The sequence below is a fragment of the Staurois parvus genome, unplaced genomic scaffold (assembly GCF_062004578.1).
Source record: "Staurois parvus isolate SC_StPar_1 unplaced genomic scaffold, SC_StPar_1.0 ptg000130l, whole genome shotgun sequence".
NCBI classification, from domain to species: domain Eukaryota; kingdom Metazoa; phylum Chordata; class Amphibia; order Anura; family Ranidae; genus Staurois; species Staurois parvus.
The window spans coordinates 4,885,450-4,903,565 of record NW_028317926.1 but is presented as its reverse complement, the minus strand read 5'-3'; the positions used below and the strand labels follow the sequence as shown (position 1 = coordinate 4,903,565).

General features: G+C 41.6%; 1 protein-coding gene across 2 annotated transcripts in view; it reads right to left on the bottom strand.

The window, feature by feature from the left end:
• Positions 1-18,116, bottom strand: part of LOC149466432 (intraflagellar transport protein 70A) — a 97,567-nt gene that overhangs the window by 35,289 nt on the left and 44,162 nt on the right. For both annotated transcript variants that reach the window (XM_089672536.1, XM_089672537.1), the window contains exons 9-10: positions 14,152-14,304; positions 4,684-4,749 (exon numbers count right to left, since the gene is read on the bottom strand). In XM_089672536.1, coding sequence (XP_089528662.1) covers positions 4,684-4,749; positions 14,152-14,304 — 219 coding nt within the window. The remainder of the gene's footprint in view (positions 1-4,683; positions 4,750-14,151; positions 14,305-18,116) is intronic.

The window sequence follows — 18,116 nt, the reverse complement described above, 5'->3', positions numbered from 1 at the left end:
GGGGCATGTTCAAAATAATAGCAGTGTGGAGTTCTATTGCCCTTATGTAAGGAAGGAAGGCAGCAAATGTTGTGCATGCTGGTTACAGTGCATTTCTCTCTGAAATTCTGAGGAAAATGGGTTGTACCAGATATTGTTCAGAAGAACAGCGTATCTTGATTAAAAAGTTGATTGGAGAGGGGAAAACATATAAAGAAGTGCAGAAAATGATAGGCTGCTCAGCTAAAATGATCGCAAATGCTTTAAAATGGCAACCAAAACCTGAAAGACGTGGAAGAAAGCAAAAAACTACCATTCGTATGGATAGAAGAATAGCCAAAATGGCAAGGACTCAGCCAGCAATCAGCTCCAGGAAGATCAAAGAAGGTGTAAAGTTACCTGTGAGTACTGTTACAATTAGAAGATGCCTACATGAAGCCAAGCTATCTGCAAGAAGCCCCCGCAAAGTCCCACTGTTGACAAAAAGACGTGCTGAAGAGGTTACAATTTGCCAAAGAGCACACTGACTGGCCTAAAGAGAAATGGCGCAACATTTTGTGGACTGATGAAAGTAAGATTGTTCTTTTTGGGTCTAGTGGCCGGAGACAGTTTGTCAGACGACCCCCAAAAACTGAATTCAAGCCACAGTACACTGTGAAGACAGTGAAGCATGGCTGCGCAAGCATCATGATATGGGGATGTTTCTCATACTACGGTGTTGGGCCTATTTATCGCATACCAGGAATCATGGATCAGTTTGAATACTTCAGAATACTTGAAGAGGTCATGCTGCCTTATGCTGAAGAGGAAGTGCCTTTGAAATGGGTGTTCCAACAAGACAACGACCCCAAACACACCAGTAAACGTGCAACATCTTGGTTCCAGACCAAGTAGATTGACGTTATGGAGTGGCCAGCCCAATCCCCGGATCTTAATCCAATAGAAAACTTGTGGGGTGACATCAAAAATGCAGTTTCTGAGGCAAAACCAAGAAATAGAGAAGAACTGTGGAATGTAGTCCAATCATCCTGGGCTGGAATACCTGTTCACAGGTGCCAGAAGTTGGTTGACTCCATGCAACACAGATGTACAGCAGTTCTCAGAAACAGTGCTTATACAACTAAATATTAATTAAGTGATTCAAAGGAAAGCAAAATCTTCAAACATTTTTCAGTTTATATAGTGCATGTTTGAGTTTGTAAAGAAGAATACAAACACTGCTATTTTTTTGAACAGTCTAATATTCAATTTTCTTCAATTTTTTTTAGAGGAATAACACAAATTTGATATATTTTTCTTCATGTTTTGATTTGGAATAGAATGTGTAGTGTTCCCAATGCATTTGTGTGTATGGAAATAAAAGCTATTAGAAGGATTTTGAGCTTTATTCACTTTTTTTAACACACTGCTATGATTTTGAACACAACTGTATATATATATACAGTCAGGTCCATAAATATTGGGACATCGACATAATTCTAACATTTTTGGCTCTATACACCACCACAATGAATTTGAAATCAAACGAACAAGATGTGCTTTAACTGCAGACTGTCAGCTTTAATTTGAGGGTATTTACATCAAAATCAGGTGAACGGTGTAAAAATTACAACAGTTTGCATATGTGCCTCCCACTTGTTAAGGGACCAAAAGTAATGGGACAATTGGCTTCTCAGCTGTTCCATGGCCAGGTGTGTGTTATTCCCTCATTATCCCAATTACAATGAGCAGATAAAAGGTCCCGCGTTCATTTCAAGTGTGTTATTTGCATTTGGAATCTGTTGTTGTCAACTCCCAAGATGAGATCCAAAGAGTTGTCACTATCAGTGAAGCAAGCCATCATTAGGCTGAAAAAACAAAACAAACCCATCAGAGAGAGAGCAAAAATATTAGGCGTGGCCAAAACAACCGTTTGGAACATTCTTAAAAAGAAGGAACGCACTGGTGAGCTCAGCAACACCAAAAGACCTGGAAGACCACGGAAAACAACTGTGGTGGATGACCGAAGAATTCTTTCCCTGGTGAAGAAAACACCCTTCACAACAGTTGGCTGGATCAAGAACACTCTCCAGGAGGTAGGTGTATGTGTGTCAAAGTCAACAATCAAGAGAAGACTTCACCAGAGTGAATACAGAGGGTTCACCACAAGATGTAAACCGTTGGTGAGCCTCAAAAACAGGAAGGCCAGATTAGAGTTTGCCAAACGACATCTACAAAAGTCTTCACAGTTCTGGAACAACATCCTATGGACAGATGAGACCAAGATCAACTTGTACCAGAGTGATGGGAAGAGAAGAGTATGGAGAAGGAAAGGAACTGCTCTTGATCCTAAGCATACCACCTCATCAGTGAAGCATGGTGGTGGTAGTGTCATGGCGTGGATATGTATGGCTGCCAATGGAACTGCTTCTCTTGTATTTATTGATGATGTGACTGCTGACAAAAGCAGCTGGATGAATTCTGAAGTGTTTCGGGTAATATTATCTGCCCTTATTCAGCCAAATGCTTCAGAACTCATTGGACGCCGCTTCACAGTCCAGATGGAAAATGACCCAAAGCATACTGCAAAAGCAACCAAAGAGTTTTTTAAGGGAAAGAAGTGGAATGTTATGCAATGGCCAAGTCAATCACCTGACCTGAATCCAATTGAGCATGCATTTCACTTGCTGAAGACAAACCTGAAGGGAAAATGCCCCAAGAACAAGCAGGAACTGAAGGCAGTTGCAGTAGAGGCCTGGCAGAGCATCACCAGGGATGAAACCCAGCGTCTGGTGATGTCTATGCTTTCCAGACTTAAGGCTGTAATTGACTGCAAAGGATTTGCAACCAAGTATTAAAAAGTGAAAGTTTGATTTATGATTATTATTCTGTCTCATTACTTTTGGTCCCTTAACAAGTGGGAGGCACATATGCAAACTGTTGTAATTCCTACACCGTTCACCTTTATATATGTATATATATATATATATATATATATATATCACTATATAAACTCACCAGACCTTAACCCCCTTGACTTCTTTTTTTGGGGGATATGCTAAAGGAGAAGGCGTACTCAATGAAAATCACAGATATGAATCACCTGAAGGAAAGCATCATAAACGTATGTGCTTAAATTGACGTAAATGTGGAGTTGCTGCATCGAGTTCATGTGAATCTTGCAAAGCACATGGAACTTTGAATCACAAACGGTGCAAATCACATTGAATATGTTGTTGATTAATATTCCAACGAAATTAAACATTGTTGAAAAATGTATTGGAATTTATTGAAAATGTTCATTTTTCCTATGTGTCCAGACTTCAGGGACACCCTGTACAATAAAAAGCCTTGCACAAAATGATTTATAAGCATTAAAAAAAGCTATAACAAATACTGGATGCTATAAACTTTACTGAAGGCAGAACTTAACTCCCAAAAGGAGTGTTTATTACATTTAACCCCCACCACAAATGTCTTTTTTTCTTGATTAAGGTTTTTTTTTTTTTACTCCAGCCCTGTCCCCTACCATGATTCTGGTCTAGTACAGAATGGCATGTCCCTGGTTTTGCAGCCTCCTGGGACACTCAGGTAACATCTCCAAGGATGCTGCAGGACCAGAAACAGAGAGTGGCCAGCATGTCATCAGGAGTTGGCTGTCTGAAGAGGCAGCATCTGAAGAGAACCAAGATGGCAGTATGGGACGTGGACCTTGTCACTCGAACAGCAGAAATTTGGAAGATAAACTAGCAATAAAGGTGAAAGGGTATAAAAAAATGGGGAGAATTAAATTTTGCTTTAAAGTGAATGGAAAATGTATTTTAATATATCGGTTAGATAACTGTAAAATTCCAAATCACTTTTCAATACTTTTAAGATGATGATAGATGGTTGTACAGCCTTAAGGTTTTTACTTTCATGCATTCTATGCATTAAGGTAGAAAAACCTTCTATGCTGCATCTCCCAAGGCTCCCCGTATACTTACCTGAGTGTGATCCCGATTCAGCAATGTGCCTGAGAGCAGCGGCTCTCCTGGCTCTGTCCCTCCTCTTTGCACAGATTGATAGCAGGGGGAGCTATTGGTCAATCAAATTCTGTGACAAGGAAATGGGGGGATGGAGCCGAGCTGCCCTGTCTGTGTCAATGGATGCAGGCAATACGGCTCGGGAGTGAGCCTGCACAAGTGCCCCTTAGGAAGAAGCTTCCTATGGAGGCACTTGCTGAAGAGGAGGAGCCAGGAGTGCTGGCTGGGGACCCCACAAGAAAAGGATCAAGGCTGCTCTAAATGATTGTACAGAGCAGGTAAGGATGATATGTTTGTTATTTTTAAAGAACTAAAAAATGTAACTTATAATTAATGTTACTTTACAGAGTGCAAGGTAAGCTTTTTAAACGCGCCACCTTGTTAAAATGTCAAGTCAAAGTTGAAAAAGTAGATATTATACTTACCTTTCCTGTAGCACCAGTAGTGCAGAGGGTGATGTACTGGGTCAGTGGCTCAAATATTAATACAACATGGTAAACATGACAGTCAGCATTTTTGGGACTAGAGCTTAGTAATGGTAACCCCCAAGTTTTACTCCTAAAAGATTTCCTCTACATTCAAAAGTCCCCATTGTTAGCAACTTGGGATATCTGGATAAGTCGTTTAATGTTGATTATGGAAATGAGCAAATATGTACACAAACTGACTTGATTTACTGAATTTTTAAAGAAATACTTACAGGAGTTAGAAACTTGTAAGTCAGATGGGCATTTCCAGCCAGTACGTCTCCTGCAAGGTCAAAGTACTGGAAAGAGATCGAATAGCAATGCATTATAAGTAATTTACTAACAGTCTTTGGACCTATGTTGATGACATCAGTTTGTCACGCTTCTCAGATTATTCAGAATCCATTGTTGGTACATCTGACATGAGTTTGACCTTTTTCCTCATCTGCATTTGGCCTGCTTTAAGGGGGTTTTGCATTCTTAAAGACTTTTATGAAAATGCAAAACCCATCTGAAGTGAACAAAAACCCACTGACTCAAGTCCTTAGATTTACACTCATAATGGCACATTCCTCACAAACATTAAAATAATTGGTTTCTGTGGATATAAAATATAACTGATTATAATAATGATTGAGGCAAAATTACTAGACAATGTTCCTGAAGAATTATAACAAACCCTTCCCATGCACTGTTAATGCTCCTGAATTACTCCCCAACACCTGATAAATGGGAAATGTAGTCACCTACTTCCATCCTAAAATTAAGTGCTGAATGCCTAAAGCGATATTAAACCCAAAACAAAAACATATTGCAGCTTACCAGTCATTAGATGTGGTGGCTACATTAGTTTTCTTTTTAGGCTTTTCCCCCCTCTGTTTTCACCTTGTAATCTGCCTAGTAACATACAGTACTTACTGTATTAGAGTTCCCCCACTATTGATGAATGAGCACAGAAGGCACAAAAGACAGCAGCAATGTCAGTCTGAGGGGGAGGGGAGTGATAAATATACTAGCAGATTTAGATACAGTAACAAATTGAAGTCAAATTTCAGCTCACACTATATAATCAGTTACAGCAAACAGTTTTTTCCTTTTAGGATAAAGGTTTTACATGAATAAATAAAAGCCAAATGTTGTAAACACCCCTGCCAGTGCTAAATAGTTTGTTTCATTCGCGTAAACTGATACAAGCTGCAAGAAGGCTTGTTCTTTTGAAAATCAACAGACTTACTGGCTGGATCACCAGGTGAAAATAGAAGAAAGCAAGCCAAAAAAAAATGAATACCACCATCAAATCTAAGAATTGGTAAGCTGCAAAATAATAAGTGATTGTTTTTGAGTTTAATACTGCTTTAGTGTCACTTTAATACTGCTTAAGTGTCACTTCAGGATTGATCACACACAGGCTATTTTCTTGCAGCGATTAACCCCCTTTTTGTTATAGTGAAGGGCATAACTTGCACAATTGATTTCCTGACCATCTATCACAGTTTTGAAGGCCCTAAAAGGCGTGGATAATACAAACACCCCCCAAATTACCCCTAGTAGTAGACACTCCAAGGTATTTGGTAAGAGGCATGGTGAGATTTTGTAGATCTCATTTTTTGTCACAAGGTTTTGAAAAACAAATAAGAAAATAAAAAATACAATTTTGTTTTCTTTCTTAATTTTCCAAAAACCTGTGGCAATAAATGAGATCTGTAATATACCTTTGAGTATCTATTTTCCAGAAAGGGGTCATTTGGGGGATGTTTGTACTATCCCGGCATTTTAGGGCCTTTGAAACCTTAAAAACCTTGAAATTGCTAATTGGATTTTTGGCCCCCGTACTTGGCTAGGCTCCCAAAAAGTCTCACACATGTGGTATCCCCATACTCAGGAGGAGTAGCAGAATGTGTTTTGCTGTATAATGCCACATATACCCATGACATGTGAGAAATATCTCACTAAAGTGACAACTTTGTGTAAAAAAAAAAAAAACTTGTGCAAAAAAATAAAATCTTAAAATTACATCGTATGGTGCCACAGCAGCCAATTTTTTTAAGCAACAAATTTCTAGAAAGTGGCATGCTTGCATAAAAGTTGCCTGTGTAAAAATGGTACCCCGTACTGAACAAGGGTGGCAACAAGTCCCACATTATCTTACCACTGCTCCCCATTTAGTCTGGGCATCCGGGCGGCTCCACTTGACTATCTTTGACCTCATATATTCTAAAGCAGTATGTATAGCCTGTGACCCTCTCACAGAGCTTATACAGTTGCAAGAAAAAGTATGTGAACCCCTTGGGATTACGTGGAGTTTTGCATGAATTGGGCATAAAATGTGCTCTGAACGTCATCTAAGTCACGACAACAGAACACAGTCTGCTGAACATAATACTACACAAACATTAGATGTTGCCATGGTTTATTTGCACATAACATGTAAACATTCACAGTGCAGGGAGGAAAAAGTATGTGAACCTTTGGATTTAATAACTGGTTGACCCTCCTTTAGCAGCAATAACCTCAACCAAACGTTTCCTGTAGTTGCAGATCAGACCTGCACAATGATCTGGAGTAATTTTGGACCACTCCTCTTCAAAAAACTGTTTCAGTGTAGCAATATTCTTGGGATGTCTGGTGTGAATCGCTCTCTTAAGGTCATGCCACAGCATTTCAATCGGGTTGAGGTCAGGACTCTGACTGGGCCACTCCAGAAGGCATATTTTCTGTGCTGTTGCAGCCATTGTTTTGTTGAATTACTTGTATGCTTTGGGTCATTGTCCTGTTGCATCACCCATCCTCTGCGGAGCTTCAGTTGGCGGACGCATGGTCGTACGTTTTCCTGCAAAATGTCTTGATAAACTCTGGAATTCATTTTCCCATCAATGACAACAATCCGTCCAGGCCCCGAGGCAGCAAAGCAGCCCCAAACCATGATGCTCCCTCCGCCATGTTTTACAGTGGGGATGAGGTTTTGATGTTGGTGTGCTGTGCCTTTTTTTCTCCACACATAGTGTTGTGTGTTCTTCCCAAACAACTCAATCTTGGTTTCATCTGTCCACAGTATATTTTGCCAGTAGTGCTGTGGAACATCCAGGTGCTCTTTTGCAAACTTCAAACGTGCTGCAATATTCTTTTTGGACAGCAATGGCTTCCTCCGTGGTGTCCTCCCATGTACTCCATTCTTGTTTAATGTTTTCTTTATTGTAGATGTGTCAACAAAAATGTTAGCATGTGCCAGAGATTTCTGTAGATCTTTAGCTGACACCCTGGGATTCTTCTTTACCTCATGCAGCATTCTGCGCTGTGCTCTTGCAGTAATTTTTACAGGACGACCACGCCTAGGGAGAGTAGCAACAGTGCTAAACTTTCTCCATTTGTAGACAGTCTGTCTTACCGTGGACACATGAACATCAAGGCTTTTGGAGATACTTTTGTAACCCTTTCCAGCTTCATGCAAGTCAACAATTCTTGATCGTAGGTCTTCTGAGAGCTCTTTTCTGCGAGGCATGGTTCACATCAGACAGTGCTTCTTGAAACCAGTAAACCCAAAACAGGTGTGCGTTTTTTAAGGGCAGGACAGCTGTCAGCAACACATCCAATATCATCACACTGATTGAAGTCAAGGTTGGCTCACTCCTGGCTCCAATTAGCTCTGGGAGAAGTCATTAAGCTAGGGCCTCACATACTTTTTCCTCCCTGCACTGTGAATGTTTACATGTTATGTGCAATTAAACCATGGCAACATCTAATGTTTGTGTAGTATTATGTTCAGCAGACTGTGTTCTTCTATTGTTGTGACTTAGATGACCTTCAGAGCACATTTTATGCCCAATTCATGCAAAACTCCACGTAATCCCAAGGGGTTCACATACTTTTTCTTGCAACTGTACATTTTGATCCCATATCTGCAACTCTTGCTTGGGAGATATTGCTTAATTGCAAGTCTCCTAGTAAAATGTAGAAGGAACTCGTCTATGCAGATGTTTTGTTTGGACATTTATACATCTGCAAATGTCTGGGACAGGTAATTTATGAGGGGCTGAATTTTGTGGAGCCGATCGTAGTCAGGGTCACCCCAGGGACAACAGAGGTTATTGTCACTGAAATACATAAAAATGCATTATTATCTCATATCTTTTCTTGGCTATTGCAGCAGAGAACACGGCATATGATGAATCGGGTCTGTGGACCAATATGACCACAATCCACTCTTTTTTGTAATGCCCATGTTAAGGGTTAGACCCAAAAAAGTTTTACATTCGGAAACTGTGATAGGTTTCCACTCGAATGGCCTAGCAAGGTATGAATTTGGGTTGGCGGCAATGTAAACATTACTTTGGTCTACAATCAAATTATAAAGGTCCTCGGTGAAAAACAGCTCTGCTAACAGGTGCTGCTGAATTTGGGGGCAGACAATTAGGGTTTGCAAGCAACCATGGAAAGTTATTGTGGGCTGTACGGGCCTGTGCTCGAATTCTTGGTGGGTAGGCATTACGCTACTAGTGCTAGCCATTTTACCAGCTTGTACTGCACTGCTGGTGTTCGCCACTTCACCATGAGATGCCAGATCACCAAAAAGCATCTGAGCATAATTATGTGTTTTTATGTGTTTCATATCAGCAACATGGGGCTGGGTACTCCTGATTTTTATCAGGGACCTCTTCACCATCGTCCGAGCTAGCTGTCAGGGTGCAGCTGCTTTCTACAGGTTCATATTCTGAGCCTAATTTTGACAATGATGCTTCCCCTTCATCTGACATGCTCAGAATCCTGTAGGCCTCCTCAATAATGAACCTTTTTTGGACATTTTGGGCATAAACTCTACAGGTACCTAGTGGTGATTATGGGAAAAAGAGCTCCTGGCTAGCAATTAGGGATTGCTTGTGTGCGAGAAATAAAATGAATTGCTAGTGCAAGCCGAGATAAGGCCTGCCCTTGCTAATACTATGGTTTTGCGGATAATGTATCAGAGGTGGCAGTGATCAAAAAAATTATACTGACACTGCAATAGTTGGGGGATGGGGGGGGGGGGGTAAATGCAAGTGCTGTCAGTGATTGGGGCTGATCCTGCCAACATTTTGTTTTTGGGGACATCATACTATTGGGGACCAAAGTATAGTTCTAACCGTGATCAGGATACAGACTCAGAAAGACACTATACTAGTAATGGTGATGGTTTGGCGTGACATACAGGTACATTGCTGTGTCTAGGGCAGCTGTCGGCCAGCAGAAAAATTACTATTGGCCGGTTGATAAGTGGTTAAAATAAGCGACACTTAAGGCGAATGTATATACTTAAAAAAGTATTCATACTCATTGAAATTTTCCACATTTTGTCATGTTACAACCAAAAACATAAATGTGTTTTATTGGGAGTTTTATGTGATAAACCAACACAAAGTGGTACATAATTGTGAAGTGGGAGGAAAACGATAAATGGTTTTCAAATTTTTTTTACAAATAAAGATCTGAAAAGTGTGGCATGCATTTGTATTCAGCCCCCGAGTCAATACTTTGTAGAACCACCTTTCACTGCAATTACAGCTGCAAGTCTTTTTGGGTATGTTTCTACCAGCTTTGTACATCTAGACGGAGACATTGTTGCCAATTCTTCTTTGCAAAATAGCTCAAGCCCTGTCAGATTGGACGGAGAGCATCTGTGAACAGCAATGTTCAAGTCTTGCCACAGATTCTCAGTTGGATTTAGGTCTGAACTTTGACTGGGCCATTCTAACACATAAACATGCTTTGATCTAAACCATTTCATTGTAGCTCTGGATGTATGTTTAGGGTCATTGTCCTGCTGGAAGGTGAACCTCTGCCCCAGTCTCAAGTCTTTTGTAGACTCTAACAGGTTTTCTTCTAAGATTGCCCTGTATTTGACCCCATCCATCTTCCCATCAACTCTGACCAGATTCCCTGTCCCTGCTGAAGAAAAGCATCCCCACAACATGATGCTACCACCACGTTTCATGGTGGGGATGGTGTCTTCAGGGTGATGTGCAGTGTTAGTTTTCTGCCACACATAGCCTTTTGCTTTTAGGCCAAAAAGCTCAATTTTGGTCTCATCTGACCAGAGCACCTTCTTCCACGTTTGCTGTCCCCCCCCACATGGCTTCTCGCAAACTGCAAACGGGACTTCTTATGGCTTTCTTTTAACAATGGCTTTCTTCTTACCACTCTTCCATAAAGAACAAATTTGTAGAGTGCACGACTAATAGTTGTCCTGTGGACAGATTCTCCCATTGAGCTGTGGATCTCTGCAGCTCCTCCAGTTACCATGGACTGCTTCTTGACTTCTCTGATTAATGCTCTCCTTGTCCGGCCTCTCAGTTTAGGTGGATGGCCATGTCTTGGTGGGTTTGCAGTTGTGCCATGCTATTTCCATTTTCGGATGATGGATTGAACAGTGCTCTGTGAGATGTTCAAAGCTTGGGATATTATTTCATAACCTAACCCTGCTTTAAACTTCTCCACAACTTTATCCCTTAACTGTCTGGTGTGTTCCTTGGCCTTCATGATGCTGTTTGTTCACTAATGTTAACTAACAAACCTCTGAGGGTTTCCTAGAACAGCTGTATTTATACTGAGATTAAATTACACACAGAGGTGGCCTCCCAAAAAATACATTTACATTTTTGGTTGTAACATGACAAAATGTGGAAAATGAATATGAATACTTTTTCAAAGCACTGTATATATTTTTTTAAATAAAAAAGAGATAATACTTACCTGCCCTGTGCAGTATTGTCACTTTTCTCCTCTTCTGGCAGTCCCTGTCGGCATGGTCAGCTCCCTCCCTCCTTTGGGTGCTTCCTTTATCAAGTCAGGTACTAAGGAGGCACCCGTGTGCGCCATGCCCTCACTCCCTCCTCACAGGAGTTTGACTAACGGCATCAGGAGCATATGGCTCTGCTGCTCTCAGTTTTCCAGTGAAAGCAGGAAGTGAGGGGGCAGTGTTGGAGAACAATGGTGACATGGAGTCAGGTAAATGTTTAGGGATGGGGGTAGGACAGGAAGTGGGGCTTTTAAAGGTAAAAACTGTTTACATTCTACTACCACTTTTAGTTAGTGATACAGTCCAAAAGAGAAAAACTGATATTATAAAAAAGTGAAAATCTAATCAACCACTTCAATACTGCAGTACATCCATATATTGCATGGTATTCAGGTGGTTGTACTGGGGTCATGGTTGAGGCTACAACCATGGTCCTGGCATCAGTTTTTACTGTCGGCGATTCTGTTTTATGTAAAAGTAAACCTAGCAATACCCCGCCCTTAATGGCTTAGGTCTGATCAGGTAGCCCGGTAAGGATGTCACTTGCGGCATTGGTTTACCCAAAGTGAGAGGAACTGATGTTTTTCCTCCCACTGTGTGATGTCGACCTTGGTTTGATATGCTGCTTTGGAAGCCAGAAGGAAGATATCTGGGATCTCATAGACCCCAGATCTCTCCATAAAGAGGAACTGTCACAACCCATGCTATCACAAGGGATGTTGTTCACCCTTTGTGATAGCAATAAAAGTGATTTAAAAAAAAAACAAACAACCAAAAAGGTGCAGTGTAAATATAAAAAAAATATATTAAATAAAGACCTCCAGTGTACCTCTAAACTGGTAACCTATAAAGGCTTTTAAAGTGTTCTATATGGATAATTTAATGTACCATAGTTTGTCACCATTCCATGGATGAATGCAGTTTTAAAGTATGACATGTTTGGTATTTATTTACTTGGTGTAATATCATATTTAATATTTTTACCAAAAATTGTCTATTTTATTGTGTTTGTGGTCACTAAAATTCATTAAAGTGTATTTTTTTTTAAAAACTGAGTCTGAAAAACGTCTGCAAATACCGTGTAACATAAAAAAAAATTGCACCACCCACCATTTTATCCTCTAGGGCAGTGATGGCGAACCTATGGCACGCGTGCCAGAGCTGGCACGCAGAGCCATCTCAGTGGGCACGCCAGGCAGAATAGGATGATGAGCGCGCATGGACCGGCCATCCAGATCTCGTCCACACTGGACCCCCATCAAACTACATTTCCCACATGTCTCTGGGGCCAAGGTGGGCGTGGACGAGAGGAAACGGCTCCAATGTGGCTCTGGCACCAGGGGTGATGTACCCGGGGATGGGCGCGGAAGAGAGGAAGAGGCTCCCACACTGCTCCGGGGCCAGGGGCAACGTGTTCAGCGTGGATGGGAATGAGCTGCTGGGTTGGAAGCCACACCGACGCTGCCAGAGGTGAGATTAACTGCTTGCAGTGTCATCCATCAGTACCCAGCAGTGTCGCCTGTCAGTGCCCAGCAGTGTCGCCCATCAGTGCCACCCATCAATGATGCCCAGCAGTGCCATCCATCAGTGCCCAGCAGTGTCGCCTGTCAGTGCTGCCCAGCAGTGCCACATGTCAGTGCCCAGCAGTATCGCCCATCAGTGCCACCCATCAATGATGCCCAGCAGTGCCATCCATCAGTGCCCAGCAGTGTCGCCTGTCAGTGCTGCCCAGCAGTGCCACCTGTCAGTGCCCAGCAGCGTCGCCCATCAGTGCTGCCCATCAGTGCCACCCATCAATGATGCCCAGCAGTGTCCAGCAGTGTCATCCATCAGTGCCCAGCAGTGTCGCCTGTCAGCGCTGCCCAGCAGTGCCACCTGTCAGTGCCCAGCAGTGTCGCCCATCAGTGCTGCCCATCAGTGCCACCCATCAATGATGCCCAGCAGTGCCACCGATCAGTGCTGTCTGTCAGTGCGTCCAGGTAGGCAAGTGGTTAATTGCAGTGTTGGCACTTTGAAATAAAAAAGTTGGTTTGTGTTGCAGTTTTGGGCACTCGGGCTCAAAAAGGTTCGCCATCACTGCTCTAGGGTCTCGGTTTAAAAAAATGTTTGGGGGTTTTCAGGACTTTTTTTCTCAAAAAATAGGTGCAGGAACACCCCCCTTCTGAGTCACTTTATGTCTGCGCCCCCCTACTAACCTCCCAGTACGGCTCCTTTTAGAGAATACAAAGCCAAGTATAACTTTGTGAAGCTGAATAATTTGTATAGAATTTATTAATGATAACAAGAAAAGCCAAAAAATAGATCCTCTGCAGCCAGCAACAATAGACCCCCCCAGCAACAATAGATTCCTCCAGCAACAATTGACCCCCAAAACAAAATACTACACCAGCAACAATATACCCCCAGCAGCTACAACAGATCTCCCAGCAGCCAACATCAATAGACTCTCCAGCAGCCAGCAACAATAGACCCCTCCCTCAGCAGTAGATCCCTTCCAGCAACAAGTGACCCTCGTCAACAATAGACCTCCCCAGCAACAATAAACCGCCACACAAAAAAAGATCCCTTTCAGTGACAATAGATCCCCCATCAGCCAGCAACAATAGATCCTACAGCACCCCTTGCCATTATATACCGTACATTCAGTGCTGGAGGTGCCAGAACTGTGTTCCCCCCACGTTCCTGCTGAAAAAAAAGCCCTGGGGGTTCTAAGTAATGTTGCAAAATGCAGATTTTTACATGTATGAATGAAATATCAGAATTGGTCCGATATTAGATTTGGTAAAAGTAGTCGTAATCAAGATGCATAGCTTTTGTAAGCTAATAAGCAGAAATGGTTAACCATATCAATGGATTATATAAATGAACGTTAAAGAAAAAAGTAATGCAACCCCCATATTATAATAGTTGTAACTTCAGCACCTCACATTACCTCATATTTGCAGTATAAAAGTAAGAGATTGCCAAATGTTTCAGGAGGAAAGAGGTTTTGCTGCAACAAAAACTGAAGTTTTTCGAAGCCCTCTGTGGGCTTAGTATCCATGTTCATTAGTGCCTGATTATGAAGAGTGACTGGGTCCAGTTCCTGAAAAAGAAACAATGCTTTATTACACATTGGTGTTGGAGCAGATAAGCCTTTTAGGGTTAGTTCACACCAGTACGCTGTGCTGAAAAGCCTTGTTTTGAGTGTATTTTCTGCAATGCGTTCCATAAGCACTGCAGGTGTGATCTGCAGAGGGTATCAATATTAACCCCTTTGCGCCCGTGCCTCCTGGCCCTTTAAGAGTTTCAGAAGCTGGGAGGCGGGCGGGGTTTTAGGGTCATGTGACCTCTGTGATTCGCCATCACGGTGATCACATGATCGGAAAAGGTCCCGATCGCAAGGGGAGATCGGAACCTTTCCGTGAGTCATGGACATATATGTGCTGGGAGTGCGCGCTCTCAGCACATATGTATTTTCTAATGGCACGCAAATATGTCCCAGGCGCCGAGAGGCCACATATTTGCATGCGCTTGGCGTCTAAGGGTTATGTTAATGACAAGTACCATGCAACGCAATTGCAGTGAGTTTCCAAAATTAGTGCATGCACCACTTTTGGTACAGTTTGAATGGGCTGAAATCACATCACACAGAACTGCATGTCAATTGCACAGGAATGCACAGAGCATTTCTGTGCGCTTCCCGGAGTGAACTGGTCCTTATTATATAATCAACTTTTATATACCAAAGTTTTACATTGTATCAACCAGAGTAAAATCAGAGCCTTGCAGTTAGTCCTTTTGAGTAAATAATACACAGTGTAATTCAAAAGGTATACAGAATTTCACAAGATACTTTTTTACACAAGATTCTCAAGATTACACAAGATTCTTTTTTACACATAAAGAGTAAGTTAACTAGAGTAATATTAGAGGTTATAATAAATAAGTGCAGCACTAGAAATTAGTATTGATATTGTCTGTCCCACGTTAGAAAATTCAATAAAATTTCAATAAATAAATTGCCCAATAAATGAATGAAGGTGACAGTCTGTGCAAATAAAATGGTGCGGAATAACAATAAAATCCAGTGGCGGTGCTCCAAATAGTGTGGTAAATTACGCACTCACCAGATGCGTAATATAAGTACGCAATGTATGAATCAGTAGAGGTCTCCTTTACAGATATAGGTCTGGGACACGGATAATCCTTCCTCAAGGTAATGTTGTTACGAGCCCACAGGAGAATAAAAAAGATCCAGCTGGCCAGAGGTCCCTTTAAGGGATGGATGGGTACAGGTGCCTGCTTACAGGAACTCTGGATTCGATGGGTGGCTGGATCAGGCGGGCTCTATGAATAAATAGCACTTTGGTGCCACCCTCCTCCAGTTGCGATCAATCCCATTCTTAAAATACAAGACGGCCAACCATCTCACATTTACATCCAAGGAATGATTTGTGAAAATATTCAGCAGGACACTGTAGAAGCCAGGCTGCGTCTCCCACTACTTGAGTTGCTCCTCAGCTGGTTTCAATACGGATGATTCTTGGCTAGTTGCTCGTGTCAAGACCTGCAACACAACGGTGCTGGCACTATTCAGATCCACAAGGAATCCACTCTGGAAGTAGAGGACTACCAATCCCAGCATGCTCCTGATCTGGTGCTATCGGTGACGTCACGTGGATGCGCCTTTCTGGCTGGCGGCACTTTGTCGGTGATCAGTCTGGGAAGAGAGAAGTCACCATGCCGAAAGTGAGAGCGAAGAAGAAGAGCCGGACACACCGGGAGGTCCGGAGTCAGGGTGAGTGGTGAGGAGAAGAATGGGGATATGTTGTTATTATTGGGTGGAGGGTTCACTATCCGTGTTTTTTATTTAATATTAGAGGTTATCAGCCAAGTCTATACTGTATATATATGTATCAACTGTTTTGTGTTTGAAATGATTTGGGGCAGCACAGTGGCTAAATGGTTAGCACTTCTGCCTGGCAGTACTAAAGTCACTGGTTCGAATTCACCACAGCATCACCTGCCTGGAGTTTGCATGTTCTCCCTGTTTTTGTGTGGGTTTCCTCTGGGTATTCTGGTTTCCTCCCACAATCCAAAGACATGCTGGTAGGTTAATTAGATCATGTCTAAATTGTCCCTAGTATGTGTATGTATGAATGTGAGTTAGGGACCTTAGATTGTTCGCCCCTTGAGGGTTAGGGACTGATGTTAACGTACAATATATATGTAAAAGCACTGCATAAATTGACGGCGCAATACAAGTACCTGAAATAAATAAATAAAATAAATTTGTAATTCAATTCAGCTCCTCTTGAGATTCCATCACCCATGCCAGACACCACCTTTCTTACTGAATTTAAATCAATACAGCTTGGTCAAGGACTCGTTTTTAGACTGCAAGTTGGTGTTGAAGGAGAAGCTGCACACAAAAAAGGGCATCACTTCGCTCTCTCTCCTCCATCCAAAGGAGTCAATTATAAAGATAAATTGATCCACTATATAAAAATGCATTTAGGACCAATTCATGCCAGTGCGTTGATCTGCGTTTTAGCGCAGCTGTAAAACGAAGATCAACGGAAGGACATCTGAAAAACAATAATTTCCAATGTGTCCTATTCACACCATAAAGCTGCTCATGCATCAAAATGTACGTAACCAGACGTCCGTGTGCATTAAAATGGATGGAAATGTACTTGCATTTTCCATACTTTTCAGTGCAAATCAGTGTGAATTGGCTCTTAAAACACAACTATATTTTCATACTGGGCTCCTCTGTTTCACACCCCCTAAATAAATAGCCTGCACTAACACTGTCCACCACAGCGTCTAACTTATGTCTGTATCTGAGGCACATTCTGCTGCAATGTTTTCTTCTACTTGGACAGAATACTTCAACACTAGCCGCTCCTGCACAGACTTGTACGTACCCGTTGTGGGCAGTGGTCAGTCCTATACAAGTCTATGAAGGCACAGTCTGCAATCTCTTTTATTGTACATGTTTTCAAGCCTACTTGGCTCATGAAATGTATTTCGACATTCCATTTCTAAAAACGTGTTTCCAAAAATTTCAATAATAGAAAAATTAGTTTAAAAAAAAAAAATCTTCTAAAATTACAATATTAACAATATACCATATTCTATATAAATCCTGTATAATAATAATAATCTCTGATATTTTATGGTTACACACCATGGTATTCAACAGGGGGATATGTCAGCTACATTTGGGTACATTCTTGTTTACCATATCAAAAGTGTAGTTTACCAAATTCCTGATTTAAAATTTAAAACCAGGTGGTAGGATTAGAATTTCTTGCCCTGTTGTAAAGTTGTTTTATTTTCCCACAGATCTTGTACATAAAAGGAGATACAGTGGGAGCCTAACATATTAACTTTCAGGGCTCCTAGAAGATTGTTCACAGACTAGGGCTGAGGAAATGAGGGATACACTTATTTAATTTTAGCATGTCTTTCCATCCCTCTAAAATTCTTCATGAGCCTGTTAATATTACATAGTTACATAGTTAGTCTGGCTGAAAAAAAGACAAAAGTCCATCCAGTTCAACCATTAAAAAAAAAAAAAGTAGTAATCCTATACCCACAGTTGATCCTGAGTAAGGCAAAAAAAAATTCCCTCCTGATCTCCCGAGAGGCAATCGGATATTCCCTGGATCAACTTTACCTATAAATGTTAGTATCCAGTTATATTCTGTGTATCTAGAAAAGAATCCAGGCCTTTTTTAAAGCAATCCACTGAGCTGGCCAGAACCAACTCTTGAGGGAGTCTATTCCATATTTGCACAGCTCTCACTATGAAAAAACCTTTCGTTTGGAGATTAAATTTCTTTTCCTCCAGACGTAAAGAGTGCCCCCTTGTCCTCTGTGATGACCTCAGGGTGAATAACTCTACAC